Here is a 15,354-nt window from a genome sequence, read left to right as displayed (position 1 = left end):
TGAAATATGAATAGTACTTTTTTTAGCTCCATAATAAAAAAAAATGTTGTAGGCGTAGAACTATCGGTCTGTGACACCGTGCGCGAGTATAGGTGTTACAAAAATTGGCGCGAGTATAGGAAGGTTAACAATGTAGAGTCACACAATGTAAAGTATAAAGCATGTAATGTGTTACAAAATAGTAATGGAGCATGTAGCAAAAAAAAAACCCCATAGCTGTAAATAATTATCTTAATTATTAACCTACATAAATATATATGCATATATAGGTATATATATCTCGCACGGTCAGTTTTGGACTCACCATCGAATTAGAGAAAATAAGCTTTAGTTCGTAATTTGAAGCATGCAATGTTGAAAATAATACGCCTCAACGCTTGAAAATTAAAATGTAAATAAAAAGGCATGGGCACTCAAGAGCCTATGGGTGTTAAAATTAAAAAAAAAAAAAAAAAAAAAAAAAAAAAAAAAAAAAAAAAAAACGGTGTTTTCCAGTTGATCTAAGATGACTGTTATGACGTATAAGATGACTGACTATGATGACTGATTCGATGGTGGTTAAGTTTAAAAAATAGTATGATATTTTGTAAAGAAATTTAAGTGTACAAAAAATCAATTATTAAATAAAGTATGTGTGTGTGTGCAAATCACGCACGCTTGAAGTGACACTTCTGACATGTCGCAGTCGTACCGTTGCGATTCTATTGACGATGATCAAGATCACTTGGTCTTGTGAAAAAGGCCGTTATATAACTCCATGCAAAACGCGTCGCTTACGCGTTTTGAGCATAAATTTATTTATTTATTATCACTATCGTGACGCATTTTCGTTTCATCAAGTTTCAAATCGCAAATTTTGTATTTGAAATCGCAACACTTCTAAAGACGTTTGACTTTAATAAATGGTTTGTTAGTAAATTATATAGCTGGAAAGAGTTAGTTTATAAGTCGCAGTATCTTTCGTAAGCTACGAATGCTAATACAAAACACCTTCTACAATCTCAACGCTATAGGTAATGTGCTCTTTAAGCACAGAGTATCGTGGTATCGGTCGTAATTGTATCCCAAATGTACCTAACAGTCTGTGTGTCCTTTTCCAGTTCTACTTCACCTTTCTTTGCTCTACTAAATCTTTGTATAGAAACCTTGAAAGTAGACTTTATCCAACAAAAATACATTGTGAATAGACATCACTAGCTTTTACTCAAGTACAGGAATATTACAGGTCGCATAGTGGTCAAGTAAATACTTCTTGCAACGAAATAGCAGAGAGCAGAATGTATTAACACCTCCTTGGTGAAAGTTTCATAATATGGTATGTATATTGGATGTTATAACACCTCTTTACTACTATTACATATATAATAAAATTTGCTACAAGAATTTAATATCAATCAGAGCACACATCTTGAAAATAACAATAAATCGTATCGCATGTTCTAAAAACGATTCCTTCCCTCCGACGACATTCGGGGCGGTCGCGTTTTGTATTTCACATTACAGCTATATAGGATCTTATTTTCATAAATATGGCGGCTTAAATACCCCCTTTATGTCGGCGGTGATTTACAAAGTGGTCCATGTTACAATCGCGAAATTACGAGAGCCGTGATATATTGAGAAGTGAGTTTTTTATAGGCTTAACTTTGAGCAAATATAATTGCTTGTGACATGTTATATCTACATAGAGTTTATGTTTAACAAGTAAAGTGTATTTTGAACACATATCAGTTACCTATCTTATCACAATGTCACGTTAAGGGTAAGGTTAACTCTATTAATAACGATATTATAATATATTTATTATTATATCACATCCTAAACACATCTCAATTAATGTCAGTTTCTTCCTCAGGTACAAGAACGTTTATTCCACTCTGTGGCTGGTTTAAGTCGAAGCCGCGGAACACATCTCGGGAACATAAAACAATGTTTACTTTTTTATTAATCATGTAGCATCTCGAGAGAGAGAACGAAAGTAACCGACATAGCCCACAGAATTAGCAAGTTGAAGTGGCAGTGGGCTGGTCATCTGTGTCGCAGAACCGATAGCCGTTAGAGTAGACGGATCCTAGAGTGGAGACCGCGTCTTGGCAAACGCAGTGTGGGACGTCCTCCGGCCCGTTGGACCGACGATCTACGTAAGATTGCCGGTGTAGGCTGGATTAGGATTGCAGAAGACCGGGATGTCTGGTGCGAACTTGGGGAGGCCTTGTCCAGCAGTGGACTGCGATAGGCTGAAATGTGTGTGTGTGTGTGTGTGTGTATAGCATCTCACTGCTAGCAATATACAACTTCCAACTTCTATTCGTCCACCCGTGACCAAGGTTGCTGTAAAGTATCCGACAGGTCGGGCATCTAAAAATCTTAATAAACCGCGATAAAATCCGAATAATTGTGTTTGCTCGCAAACGAAAAAAAACCGACTTCAATTACATCGACAAGTAATACAACGTAGATCGACGAAAAAATTGTCAAGCAACTACGCGTTATCAAAGATTACTCAAAAAGTAGTAATCAGATCTCGATAAAATTTATATGTGACCACATGATAAACATCAGCTTTCGATTAAATTAAAAATTATCAAAATCGGTACACCCAGTAAAAAGTTATTGCGGATTTTCGAAAGTTTCCCTCGATTTCTCTGGGATCCCATCATCAGATCCTGGTTTCCTTATCACGTTACAAAACTAGGGATATCCCCTTTCCAACAAAAAAAGAATTATTAAAATCGGTACATCCAGTAGAAAGTTATGCGGTATAATACAACATAGGTCGACGAAAAAAGCGTCAAGTAAAAACGCATTATTAGATATAACTCAAAAATAGTTGTTAGATCTCAAATAAATTTAAATGGTGGTCCCACACACCACCTTTCGATTAAAACAAAATTTGTCGAAATCGGTCTACCCGGTCAAAAGTTCTGATGTAACATACATAAAAAAAAAAAAAAAAAAAAATACAGTCGAATTGAGAACCTCCTCCTTTTTTGGAAGTCGGTTAAAAAGTTGTTTCATTTTAATAGACAACTTTCTCCACATAAGAGTAGAGTCTGATCTCAATCCAACACGCTGCTCCATTGTGGGTTGGCGGATACATTCCTAACTATGAGTCACGATCGCTATCAGGTCTCTGATAACAACCGGGACCACGGGGCTTTACGTGCAAGTGCGCTAAGGACAGACAACTAGGCTGGAAACAAACATTTGCACAAATAGAAATATCCACTCCGATTGGAAATCGAACCCCCGACAATACACCGCAATACTAGCGTTTACGTCAACGTTACCAATTTATTGCTAATTTTTATGTAAAGAGCAATTTTATGTTTGCTTAAGATTAGTTTCAATGGTACAAGTATGAATAAAAGTGCCAATTTTATAGACAGCATTATTTTTGGTCTGTTGTTGGCTTAACTTCACCAGACTCGGTAAACACAGATGTAATTGCTACAGGTATCATTTAACTTTTTAGGTGTCCAAGATGTCAATTTTATATTTTTAATACTTACATTTTTCTTCTCCACTATTAAATTCCATTTTTTCTGTCAAATATTTTTATTCGTAACCTGTCAATCCAAAATTCATAGAGGCCTAATGCTGTTTTACCTCCTACTGATAAAATCTATCAGATAGGTTATGTGTGAGATAAACGTTGTTTTTATTTATTGGATCTAGTATGCCGTAAACTTTAAAAATGAAAATAAAGGTGAAATGAATCAGTAAACTCATTCATAAACTGTATTTTGATAATTGATTGTTTTTCGTTTGTGACGAAACGAAACTTGCTAAAATTTACTAGTAGAGACATCTATTTTTCAATTAATGAAAAAATCTTTTGTTAAGTATCCGAAAGATGGCACTACTTAGGACGTTGCAATTTTATTTGAATGCTTAAAATAAAAGTCTACAGTAGTAATTATAAAACTAGTTAGATGGCGCTGTCTGTCAGAATGGTTACGACAAAGTACTAGAAATAAACTATAGATGGTGCTAGTAAATTAAAAAATTACGTTGAAAAAAAAAACAATAATAGAAAGAAAAAACCAATTCAATCATTTATCGTTTTATTAAATAAAAAAAACAATAATATATTCTTAACTCAATTAAAAACGAAAAAAGGTATTGTCAGTTTCGAGCCATCGAGCAGCCATTATGTAATAACGCTGTCGTGAAATAATATTTTAGGCAGGCTATCTACACCTGCAGCGTCGCTTGCCTGTTATAAATTTTATTTCTTTACTTACTAGTAAAAAAAAAAAAAAAAAACTTAAAATGATATCTAATAATTAGATGATACACTGTTATCAAATATACCTACATAATTGGCAAATAATTTTTTGTAGTGCATGTGGTGGTGTGGTATTTTGTATGTATAAAACTGTAATAATTGATAATATCCATGTAAAAGATATTTTGAAATAAAAATAATTACAGAGCATTTTATAATCGATACAGAAGTCTATATATTTTGATGGCTGTTTTAATGCGTTTCTGGCCGCTCATTACTAATTAATCATAATAAAGCTTACTATAATTTGTGCAATAGGCACCCTCAAACATAGCGAGGACATTGGACACTTTTCATCCCGAGATTTAGTAGTAGGTACGGATCTAGTAATAATGATCTTCAAGGGAAGAGATCTCGCCATCTCTATATTACGTATGTTAAGAACAACTAAATGTCCGGGCAGTCTAACACACGTTGACATTTATACCAGTATTAATTCGTTATAATAGGTCGTAATGTGCTGTTTTATAGCTTAAATTTTAAAAATTGATTTACCCACTAGTGTTAATGCTTTTTATCTCGCGATTCATTCTTATTGTATAAATTCTATCAATTTAAATTTCTTCATATAAGTACTAGCTATGCCCGCGACTTCGTCCGGGCGGAACAAAAAAGTTATTATTCAGTTCGCAGAGTTATAAAATAAATAAATGTCTAAAATAAAAGTAGTCTAAGTTACTTCTTATTGCATTAGCTATCTGCCATTGAAAGTCCCGCGAAAATCGATTCAGCCGTTTCAGAGATTAGTCGGAACAAGCAGACAGACAAACAAAAATTGTAAAAAGTGTTATTTTTGTATATAAACCGTGTATACATCCATATGAATTTAGTAAAAAGCGGTTATTTTAATATTACAAACAGATTCCAATTTTATTTAATTGTATAGATTACAATAATAACTAAGAAACAAATATTTCTCCTTCACAACAAATGGATTTGTATCAATACGTTGTGTCACTAACAGGTATTATCATCTATAGAATCTATTGCACAAAATGGTCAAACGTAGCACAGATCGCGGCCAAGCCTAGATCGCAACAATAACTGATCTATGGCACAGCATCAATGGTGCATTATGAGCAAGATTAAGCCACACCTCAGACCCAATACAATGCTCGGTCGATCTACATTACAATTGCACGAACACCAATGGATATTAAATGGTCTTATTTATCGCTGTCTAGATAATATGGAAAGTGTTTTGATTTTATTATTGTGTACTATTTGGTATACGGTTTTATAAATTAAATAACATTTTAATATTTTATGTATATAAGAGGGAATATAAGGGGAATACACGCACTCACATGCACACGTACACACACATACACACACCTATAAACACACGTACAGAACGAGAATATGTTATTATTACGTTTAATATTATGGTTTTGTTATTTTATCTTAATTTATTTTGCTTAGTAATTGTACATAAAATAGTTTATATCGGCTCGCGCTGTGTCTAAAGAACTATTCTTCTGGTAATTGCATGCCTGGCACTTGCGATACAAGCTGTGCTTAGTGCAGATGTCGTTAGAAATAAGTACATTGTATAGTCTTTCATGGCAATAAAGATTATTATTATATTATTATTATTATTTTATTTTGATTGCAAAGCTCTATAAACTTGCATGTGGTCTAGCAAAATAATTAATTGTGGTTATTGTGAAGTTATAACCGATTTTAAATGTAAATTCTCGTGGTAGAATCGATAAGGAAATTAAAAGATATTTTTAAAAATACCGTCACTATAATCCATTCATTAAAATTTCAATCATAGCTAAGCATTAAAGCGACACATACATCTTTGTCTTTTGCACGCGATCTCTCATAATCAAAACCAATCAAAAATTTCTTTATTGAAGTTTCAAAAGCACTTTCAAATCGTTATTCATATATTAAAATTATGTATTATAGAATGCGATACTATCGCCGATTCGGAATGCAGATTTGTAGAGTCGCATCAGCAAGAAAATATGCAGTTACATACTCTTTCTAAATACTTACTTACTCTTTTTAGATACTTTTCTAATACTTTGGGCATGTCTTGTATGATATACACTGGCACTGATCCCGTTCATTACGTTAACAACTTTTAATTATTTTTCATCTGTGCTTTAAATTCAATTCTGTCATAACATTTCAATCGGATTAATAACGAAACTATAATATTAAAAGTAGCGAGCTAAGTATTGTGCAAAATCAAGACCAATCCACCGTTTAAGAATACAAGGGAGATTGTTTAATAGATCACTCACAGGCGCGCCTCGCACAAAACATACGGCAGTATCATTTGACAATTTGTGAGCAATCAATGCATTGTCGCCGCTCTTTATTCAACGGCAAATAATACATGGAAAATTGTCATTCCCATTGTGCGGTGACCATTGTTGGTCTAATGACAGCGTTCAGATTTAGTCGGCTTTGGAACCGGTCATCAGTGCGGGCCCGGTCGCGGACTTGATAGCCTTTACGCGATCCCAATTGTTCGAGAGATCGGACCATTTGTCGTGAGCTCGGACAAAAGTTCTGCTAACGCGAGTCGCTCCGTGCCGTGACTTATCACCGAGTGTTAAACTTGTCACGCACAATGAACGCTAGCTAGGAATTAAAGCAAACTAATGGCGTTTCCGATAGAGACATCACCAGCCAAATCTCTACCTAAATTGTCGAGAAATTCAAACCCTTATCACATCAAAAGGCCGATGAACGCTTTCATGGTCTGGTCGAGGCTGCAAAGGAAGAAGATATCGATGATGAATCCGAAGCTCCACAACTCGGAGATTTCCAAGCGACTCGGTCTGGAATGGAAGAGTTTGGATGAGACTGAAAAGAGGCCGTTTATAGATGAAGCAAAGAGGTTAAGGTTAAAACACATGAATGATTATCCTGATTACAAATATCGTCCGCGTCGAAAAAACCGATTAGACGCTTCCGCTTACGGGAACCCAGCTTTATATTCCACTAGGGAGACCTTCGTCGAGATCGAACCTCGAGTGGATACCAGTTACCAGATGCCAGTTAATTATACAGAGTCTCAGTACATGTACAATAATGTTATCAGTTATACGGTGCCGATAAGTCAAGCGTCCTTCATGTCCCCGATGAGACCTAAAGAGGAGAATGTGCCTAGTTTGGATCTCAGACCTCTGCCGTCAATTGAGAGCATTTCGCCCAGGCCTTTCGCAGTGGTCAATCAACAGATGATGGTAAAGGCTTATCCAAATCTACACTACGTTCCCGAAGACGTTGCGAGATTATCGTACCATTACCCTTTCAGTGTTCAGTAGATGACGATGTTGATGTAAGATCTTTTATTAGTTAAAATGGTTGTTGTTTTAGAAATCTTTTCATGAAAAGTAATGTAAAATAAATAAAGTGCCGCTGTGGTGAGGAGAGTAGGTATGATGTAGGTGTAATTGAAAGATTTTTAAAACATTTATAGCGTTTTATATAAATGAAGTAAACAAAATGTATAAATATTAAACGTAGAAAAGCTATACTTTTGTTTTATTGGATTTCATGGGTCTGAAATATGTAGATATTTTGTACTGCAAAGATCGCACACTGCTATATGTTCACTTTAAACTTCTAATTGGCCAATTAAAAAAAAAAATCGAATAATCTTTCTAATTCTTTGCGTTCTAATGTTTACGTTTGAGAAAAAGAAAAAACATGAACAAGTATAGATAGAATACAATTGTGCGTTGTAGTACTTACCTTTTTTTACGTGGGAAAAATCCATCATGGATACCCTCAAGCGCGGGGGCGCCAGAGGGTTATGTCAGATTCCTACTGGCTAAAAAACCACCACGTGTGAGCAGTCGTCCGCCTAGGTGTGGCGAGATGGGGTCGCGCTAGCATTCGCCACCTACTTAGTACGCACTTGTCCCAGCTTTTATGTAGAAAATGATGGGTAACTAAACCTTTTTAAAATTAATACATAATGGTTAAGGAATAAAGGAACCGACAATTACATACCACTAAGTAATACATGATTAGTCAAAAAAGTCAAAAAATATTACAGAGAATAGGCTCCAATAATAATTGGATGCCATTTTTTAATCGAGCAACATAATAATTTAAGGGGACCAAAATATTTTCCACTCGAATTATGTCACTTCCTCTCAGAATCAGAGAAGGATCGCTCACCAATGATTAAGCAGAACGGTACGTCGGAAGCTGCAGAAATAATGTACGCGAGATGACGGGACGTTTTCTCAAACAGGGCTGGATTATGGCGTTAGAGCCTTAAACAATAGACTTGCTCTCAACCCTGTTTCTCTTGATAGATATTGAACATAATCTTAATAAGGCTAATTGTTAATTGATAATTTTTTTCACTTTTGTGATCTCTTTAAAACAATAATACAACATTTTTAGCATATTTTCTCTTGATCTATTACCATGCACGTATTACCCATGCACAACTGCCTACTTTGTCTCCTTGGTCCGGCCCTGTCCCCGTGGATTGATGGAGACCTGTAATGGATTGAATGTTTACAGGAGGGTGTCTGTTAGGGATTTAGATTTCAAAGGTTATTGTGACTGGATCATCATTTTAGAATGCTTTTACGTATTGTTGAGACAATAATTCGTCTATTTCGTGTAATGTATTGTGTATAATAATCATTGTGTTAAATTGTTTGTTTTGAATAATGATGTTAACAGTAATTTATTACGAACGAAATGAACAAGGTATTTATATTAAATAAAATAGGTATATTGCACCATTTTTACTACCAGTTAACAGGTTTTATAAATTTTGTCTAAAATAATACATTAATATTCCGTTGATTGTTTCGTCCTTCTCCTACACGGAGAAAGAGGCTTAGGTATATCCAGTGAGATATTACATTCCGAATCATGATCATATTTTGTAAACTGTAGTCTAGTAATTCAATAAAACATTTTCTTTGTGACATCAAATTCCTTGTTTTGTCAAATATTAAAAAAATCCTTGTTTTTTTATAGTATCTAATGGCAATGAAACTTCGATTTTCAATTTTTTTAATGTCTCTCCTCGACAAGTCTGCATTAATTGTGATATTCTGCATATAGAATATTTACACCCCCCCTTTTTACGGAAATTGCGCGGACAAATTTCGCACACTTTCAGTTTATATAGAGAAGAAGTGCATTATGCTAATATTTTTTTTAATTATACATAAAATAAACATTTAATTAATAAAAATATCATCAACACATGCATATATACTCTTTTGTTTATTGTTAATGTCTTACGTCAAATTGAGAATAGATTATAGATTGATATTGTTTGTCTATACTGAATGTCAAATATAACCATAATAAATTCATTTATACCTTAATAAAGTTCGAACTTATAATTTAAATTAATTGTGGCTGAATATCGACCACTAGTATAAATAATTTGTCTCTATTATTGATTGACATTGGTTAACATTTATTATCAATTTGTACTCCAATAAAAATGTGTCATTATATTATATATTTTTCAAATAATGATAAAAGAATGTGTGTGAAGAAAGTGCAATGGTTTGCATTATCATACACTGCTGAACTTCATTCAACCAACCCATCTGCCCAGCGTCGTGATTATGGGCAACACACATGAGTTCACGCCATTTTTTGGCCGAACTTGTGGAGGCCTATATCCAACAGTGGACTGCGATAGGCTGAAGTGAGTGAGTGACTAAACTTCATTATCTACCTGTTATAATAATAAGTACATATAGATTAGTTTACATAACAAAACGTTCACGAAAATTATTTACAGAATCACAAAACACCAAATTAGTAATATCGAGTAACTAAATAACATTCGACAAACACACCGACACGTGAATGAAAATCTTTAATTACCGAAATTGTATTTCGCAAACGTGCTCGTGGACGAACGTGAGAGCTGGCGGCTTTAATGGGTTTAATTAAATTGTCACGCTTCCCTTCCACCTAACTCTTATATGAAAACCGAAATTGTTTTTCTTTTGAGACCGTCTTGTCGTTAAGTGATTAAGATATAATATATATTTGGAGTGGATGCAACCTCTCATAAAACCTTTTTACTTGACAACCTGTTAGCGCAGTAATTGCAGCATTTGTCACGTCTTCGATCCTTATGTACGACCGTCGCGCGTCGTTTGTCCTTTTATGACTATGGTACGCTTCTTTTTCCAGACTTCCAGAATCCAGACTCTACTGAGCCCATTGAGTGAGTGAACGATTTCTTCACAGAAGTAAATATAGAAAATTTAAATAAATAAGGTATCTAGATTATTACGGTATCTTTACAGGCAATACGATACCATAGATTAATTATTGGTCTACGTTGACATTGCTACTACAAACAAAACAAACTGATCCATTACATAGATATATACAAAGGCAGTTTACCAATAATATTATGAGGAACTAGGATTTTTGGTGTTGTTGTCATTAAAATTCACGTCGATGATATTATACATTAGTAATTATTTATTTGTTTAAGCATTATACGTAACTTTATCCTCCAGGATACGCCACAAGACCCAATCACCCGTTTTAGCCATCAAGTCAATTTTTAACCAACTTCCAAAAAAGGAGGAGGTTCTCAATTCGATTGTATTTTTTATGTATGTTACTTCAGAACTTTTGACTGAGTGACCGATTTCGACAATATTTTTTTAATCGAAAGATGGTGCGTTCATTTGGTCCCAGTTAAATTTATTTGAGATCTAACAACTACTTTTCGAGTTATATTTTTTAATAATACGTTTTTACTTGACTATTTTTACTGGGTGTACCAATTTTGATGATTTTTAATTTAATCGAAAGCTGATGTTTATCATGTGGTCACATTGAGATCTGATTACAACTTTTGGAGTAATCTTTGATAACGCGTATTTACAGGACTATTTTTTCGTCTACCTACATTGTATTACTTGTCGATGTAATTGAAGTGGTTTTTTTAAATACAATTATTTATTATAAATAATAAAAACAGTGGTAATATCAACCCCACATCAATCGCAACTAGCGTACAGAGATCTTAAATAAATTGATGAAACCATACCGGGGTAGGTAGAATTGAAACATTTACAGTAACTGTTTAACCCTTCAATATCACCAATATTCGTTTATTTGCTTTGTCAATGAAAGTATATTTCGATTTGTAGTGTATTAATTAGTTAAATTAATTTAAGTAAGGTTCACTTGACTGCGTTACAAGTAAGTTTATGCCGCCTGTAATGTTTTCTGCTCGATTCTGTGTATTTCTTTTAATTTTTATTAATGTTTGTTTAGGATACACAAAGAAATCTCATTTAATAAATAATTTCAGTAACTTTACTTAATTTTGAGGCACGTTTTGAAAACTGCATGAAACAAACGTTTTTATAAACGCAATTTCGAGTGAAATTCTAATCGACAACAGAAGGTATTATTAGAAGCTTTGTCAGTCACAGTTAGGCCTGAATGTCGCAAAATCTTAGTTTGTAACGTAACATTTAACAGCATATTCAAGTCTGCTCATTTTGATTTATAAGATAGAGCTGTCAACCCATCAGGCTACAGCGCGTCACGTATCACTGGCACTGAATCATCCCCGACGAGAACAAAGACTAGACAACTGTCTACGCTTACCCTACATCCCTAGGGAACATCCGACGTAGAATAATCGACCGTATTAGCAAACACCTAAGACACATAGCGAACGCGTTACTATCCAAATACAATCCCGTCGAATAACTGGAGTATTATCAAGGCTTAGTTACATCACATTCCAAATTTCAAAACGTCTTAATTACCACAAAACGTATCCTAATATCACCCTTAAATCAAAAAACAAAAGAGACGTTTTCACAAACATAAACCCTTGAAGCTACGTCTGAATTTCCGCGTATCCACAAAAGTGTCTAAAGTACTACAAAGCAAGTGGCTCCGTTGTGCAAACTGAAATAGTGTTTATTACAATTGCATAAGAGTGACGTCGTTTGCAAGCGATAGTTGTCACACCTAAGCGAACGTCATAATCGTCACGGCGTCTTTCACACCGAACACGAAGAATGAATGATGGATGAATCGCAGAGAATCCAGCTTTTTCCTGCGTATGGTGGAACCAAATAACGTTGCGTCTTCAAAACTTACATCCAGGCGATATAAAACCTTAATACAAGGGCGTAATGTTGTTGGAAGTTTTTTGAATTGCTTGTCAAAATGATAGTAGCGATATCTGTGTACGTTCAAGCAAGTTGCAAATGGGCCAAAAGTTGTATACGGAAAATAGGACGTGCAAAGATGTATAGAAGATAAACTGGATGAATTGTCGTTTTTAGTTCGCTGACTTTGAGTTTTTGGATTTTTCTTTCATAAAGACTTTGTCTTAAGTATATTTTTTATGTGAACTATGACATACACATGTTCAATTAAAGTTTATACAAAGTATTCATGTTTCTTCTTTAAATTATTAACTTTAGTTTTTTAGTGGTTTTACTTAACCCTATACTTGACATTGTGAACTTAAATGCACATTTATTTAAGTTTTTTTTTTTAATGAAATATTAAAATCGAATCGCTTTAGTAAAAATTCAAAGTGACTTCGTAGATGTTTCTTTGCATAAGAAAAAGAAAATCCCTCTCGCACACATATTGTCAGTGGTGAACAAAATGGCGAGCCGTCGGTCAACGCCTGCGCAACAACCTGTAAGTATCTTATTTTATCTAAATATAATTAGGTTAAATGTATAAAATTGTTATAACTTTACTTTTTGAAAGCTTTATGCAATTATTTGGTGATATTATTTTTGAGCTATTTGTTTTGTATATATAGTTATTCACAATTTTTGTTATGTGTGCATTAAAATACGCACTGGTTCACCGTGAATGACTGAACATTTCTTGTGTATATTTAAATGCACACTGCCAACGTCACAGACTATAACTGTTTGTGAATGTTGTGTCTTAAAGTGCACATTGCCTACTGTGCTACTATATATTCAAGCCTTTGCTCAAACCGAGTTTTTTTTTCATAATGCATGATAACAATTTATATTACCAGTTTCACCAAATCCCTATTCCTTAGCTTGCAACACTTTTCTTTCAGATGACTAGGAGTAGAAAAATTCTAGCCTTGGTGCCTAAATGCGCAGTTAAGTGAATGTGAAATCCAGCGAATCTTCGGAAGATGAATTCCAGATATTGTTTATTATTTATTTTATACTTTATTGTACACCACAAATACATATACAAACAAAGCATAAAAATAGTTACAGACAGTGAAGTACAATAGGCGGACTTATGGCTAATTAGCCATTTCTTCCAGACAACTCATAAATAGATATGTAGGCCTTGTCAAGACATCTCAGAAGACAGTTCCTCTGTCCGATCAGTAGCGTCTTCTGTCGAAAATGTAAAAATCTCCGATAGTGATGACTGTGAGTATCGAGAAATATACGCCATTGTTTCTGTCCATGAAGAGCCGAGATTCAGACAAAAAACTGTCGATTCTACTACAAACTCACCTTCTATTCTTCTTCGAACTGATGCATCATGTGAGGAATGAGTACGGTATATTCTTTTTAAGTACTATTAGGGCAAATCGACTTCGAGGGGTAGAAGAAAAAATAACCAAGTGATAAGGATTTGAAGAAAAGGGGCATAGGGGGCTTTTGCTCAAGTCGTGTCTCACGAACATAATATCGCTGTTGTAAAGTGGTTTGACAATAAGTTTGTTTTAGCTGCAAGTACTTATGTTGAAGCCCATCCTGTACAGAGTGTAATGCGGTACATGAAAGAAGAAAAGAAGAAAGATCTAGTCACATGCCCAAATTTAATAAAGCACTATGACGGAAATATGGGTGTTGTTGCTCTAGCCGACATGCTGGTCACTTTATACCGTACTGAGTTGAAAGGTCATCGTCGGTATTTAGTATTATTTTCACAGATTCCGGACATCTGCATCAATAATTTCTGGCTGCTGTATCGTCATGAAAACAGTGGTAAATAAAAACTATTGCCACTCAAGAAGTTTCGAGTCGCATTATTTAGGCAACTGCGTTTATTTGAGAGGAGTTCTTCAAATCTACAACCTGTTGCATTTTCCAAATTTGTGAGAAAAGTAAAAACGCCAGTTGCGGAGAGACCTGATGACGCTACTCGTTACGACCTGACGGGACATTTTCCTACTTTTATAACAAAAGACAGGTGTAGAAACTGTACCAAACACCAAACCAAATGTTTTTGTCCAAAGTGTAACGCATGACTATGTATAGTTGAAGGGCGAAATTGCTTTATGGATTTTTATACTAACAATAGTGATTAAGTTTTTTTATATTTTTACACGGTAGATAGATAATTAAGTAAACTTTGATCTCAGAGCATTATGATTGCATTTTGTGATAAAAATTAATATAAAGTTTAACATTGTTTTTTTTTTTAAAGTAGAACTATATGTGATAATTATGTCGCCACATACCATACTCATAGATTTAGTTCCTAAAAATTCTCAAATCTTGTTGATATGTTATAATTTAGAGACTTTTATTTTAAGTATTTTAAGAAATTCATGTTATTTTTTATTCTTTGACGATTAGCAGGAAAGTGGACATAGGGTGCCAATCAAACCACCAATTGCAAATTCATGCGACGTTTCGATCCTTTATTGGACCATCATCAGGCATCTTTACATACAGTAGTCAATAGACATCTCCCTGTCAACGTTCTTTCATTATGTAAGATTCTAAATCCAAATACATTATATATTATTTTTAAGTTATGTTTTAAACTGTAATCTATAAATTTTGAAAATTTAAACTAAAACATTTGAATTTGATAGGTAACAATATGCACAATTTTAAGTTATTAAGTTTTTGGTTTTTACAATTTCAAGGCATCAAATTCTCCGAACTTGACTATTGAACTGCATCTTTACATATGTTCATTAAATTTATAATTTTTTCTTCCTATTTTGGTTCCTTTAATTTATATTATTTCTACCCACATGTACGAAATACCCACGCGAATAATTCGCACTAAATAAGTAAAAAAATTAACAACCTTCAATCATGTTGAAGTTGTTTTAAAATTGAAGCCGTCATATATATAAT

At 34.0% G+C, this 15,354-nt stretch overlaps 1 protein-coding gene across 1 annotated transcript; it reads left to right on the top strand.

Annotated features, from left to right (window-relative positions):
- The first annotated feature begins 6,912 nt into the window (after positions 1–6,912).
- On the top strand, positions 6,913–7,789 carry LOC123669247 (transcription factor sox-2-like). The gene has a single exon (XM_045602865.1). The coding sequence runs from the start codon at positions 6,913–6,915 to the stop codon at positions 7,579–7,581; it is 669 nt and encodes a 222-aa protein (XP_045458821.1). The 3' UTR covers positions 7,582–7,789.
- Positions 7,790–15,354: the final 7,565 nt, after the last annotated feature.

This window comes from Melitaea cinxia, chromosome 3, assembly GCF_905220565.1.
Source record: "Melitaea cinxia chromosome 3, ilMelCinx1.1, whole genome shotgun sequence".
NCBI classification, from domain to species: domain Eukaryota; kingdom Metazoa; phylum Arthropoda; class Insecta; order Lepidoptera; family Nymphalidae; genus Melitaea; species Melitaea cinxia.
Note: the sequence above shows the minus strand (reverse complement) of the source record. Positions and strands in the feature narration are given on the sequence as shown.

Coding starts and splice junctions, on each gene's coding strand:
- LOC123669247 (XM_045602865.1), top strand. CDS start 6,913: ATGGCGTTTCCGATAGAGACATCACCAGCCAAATCTCTACCTAAATTG.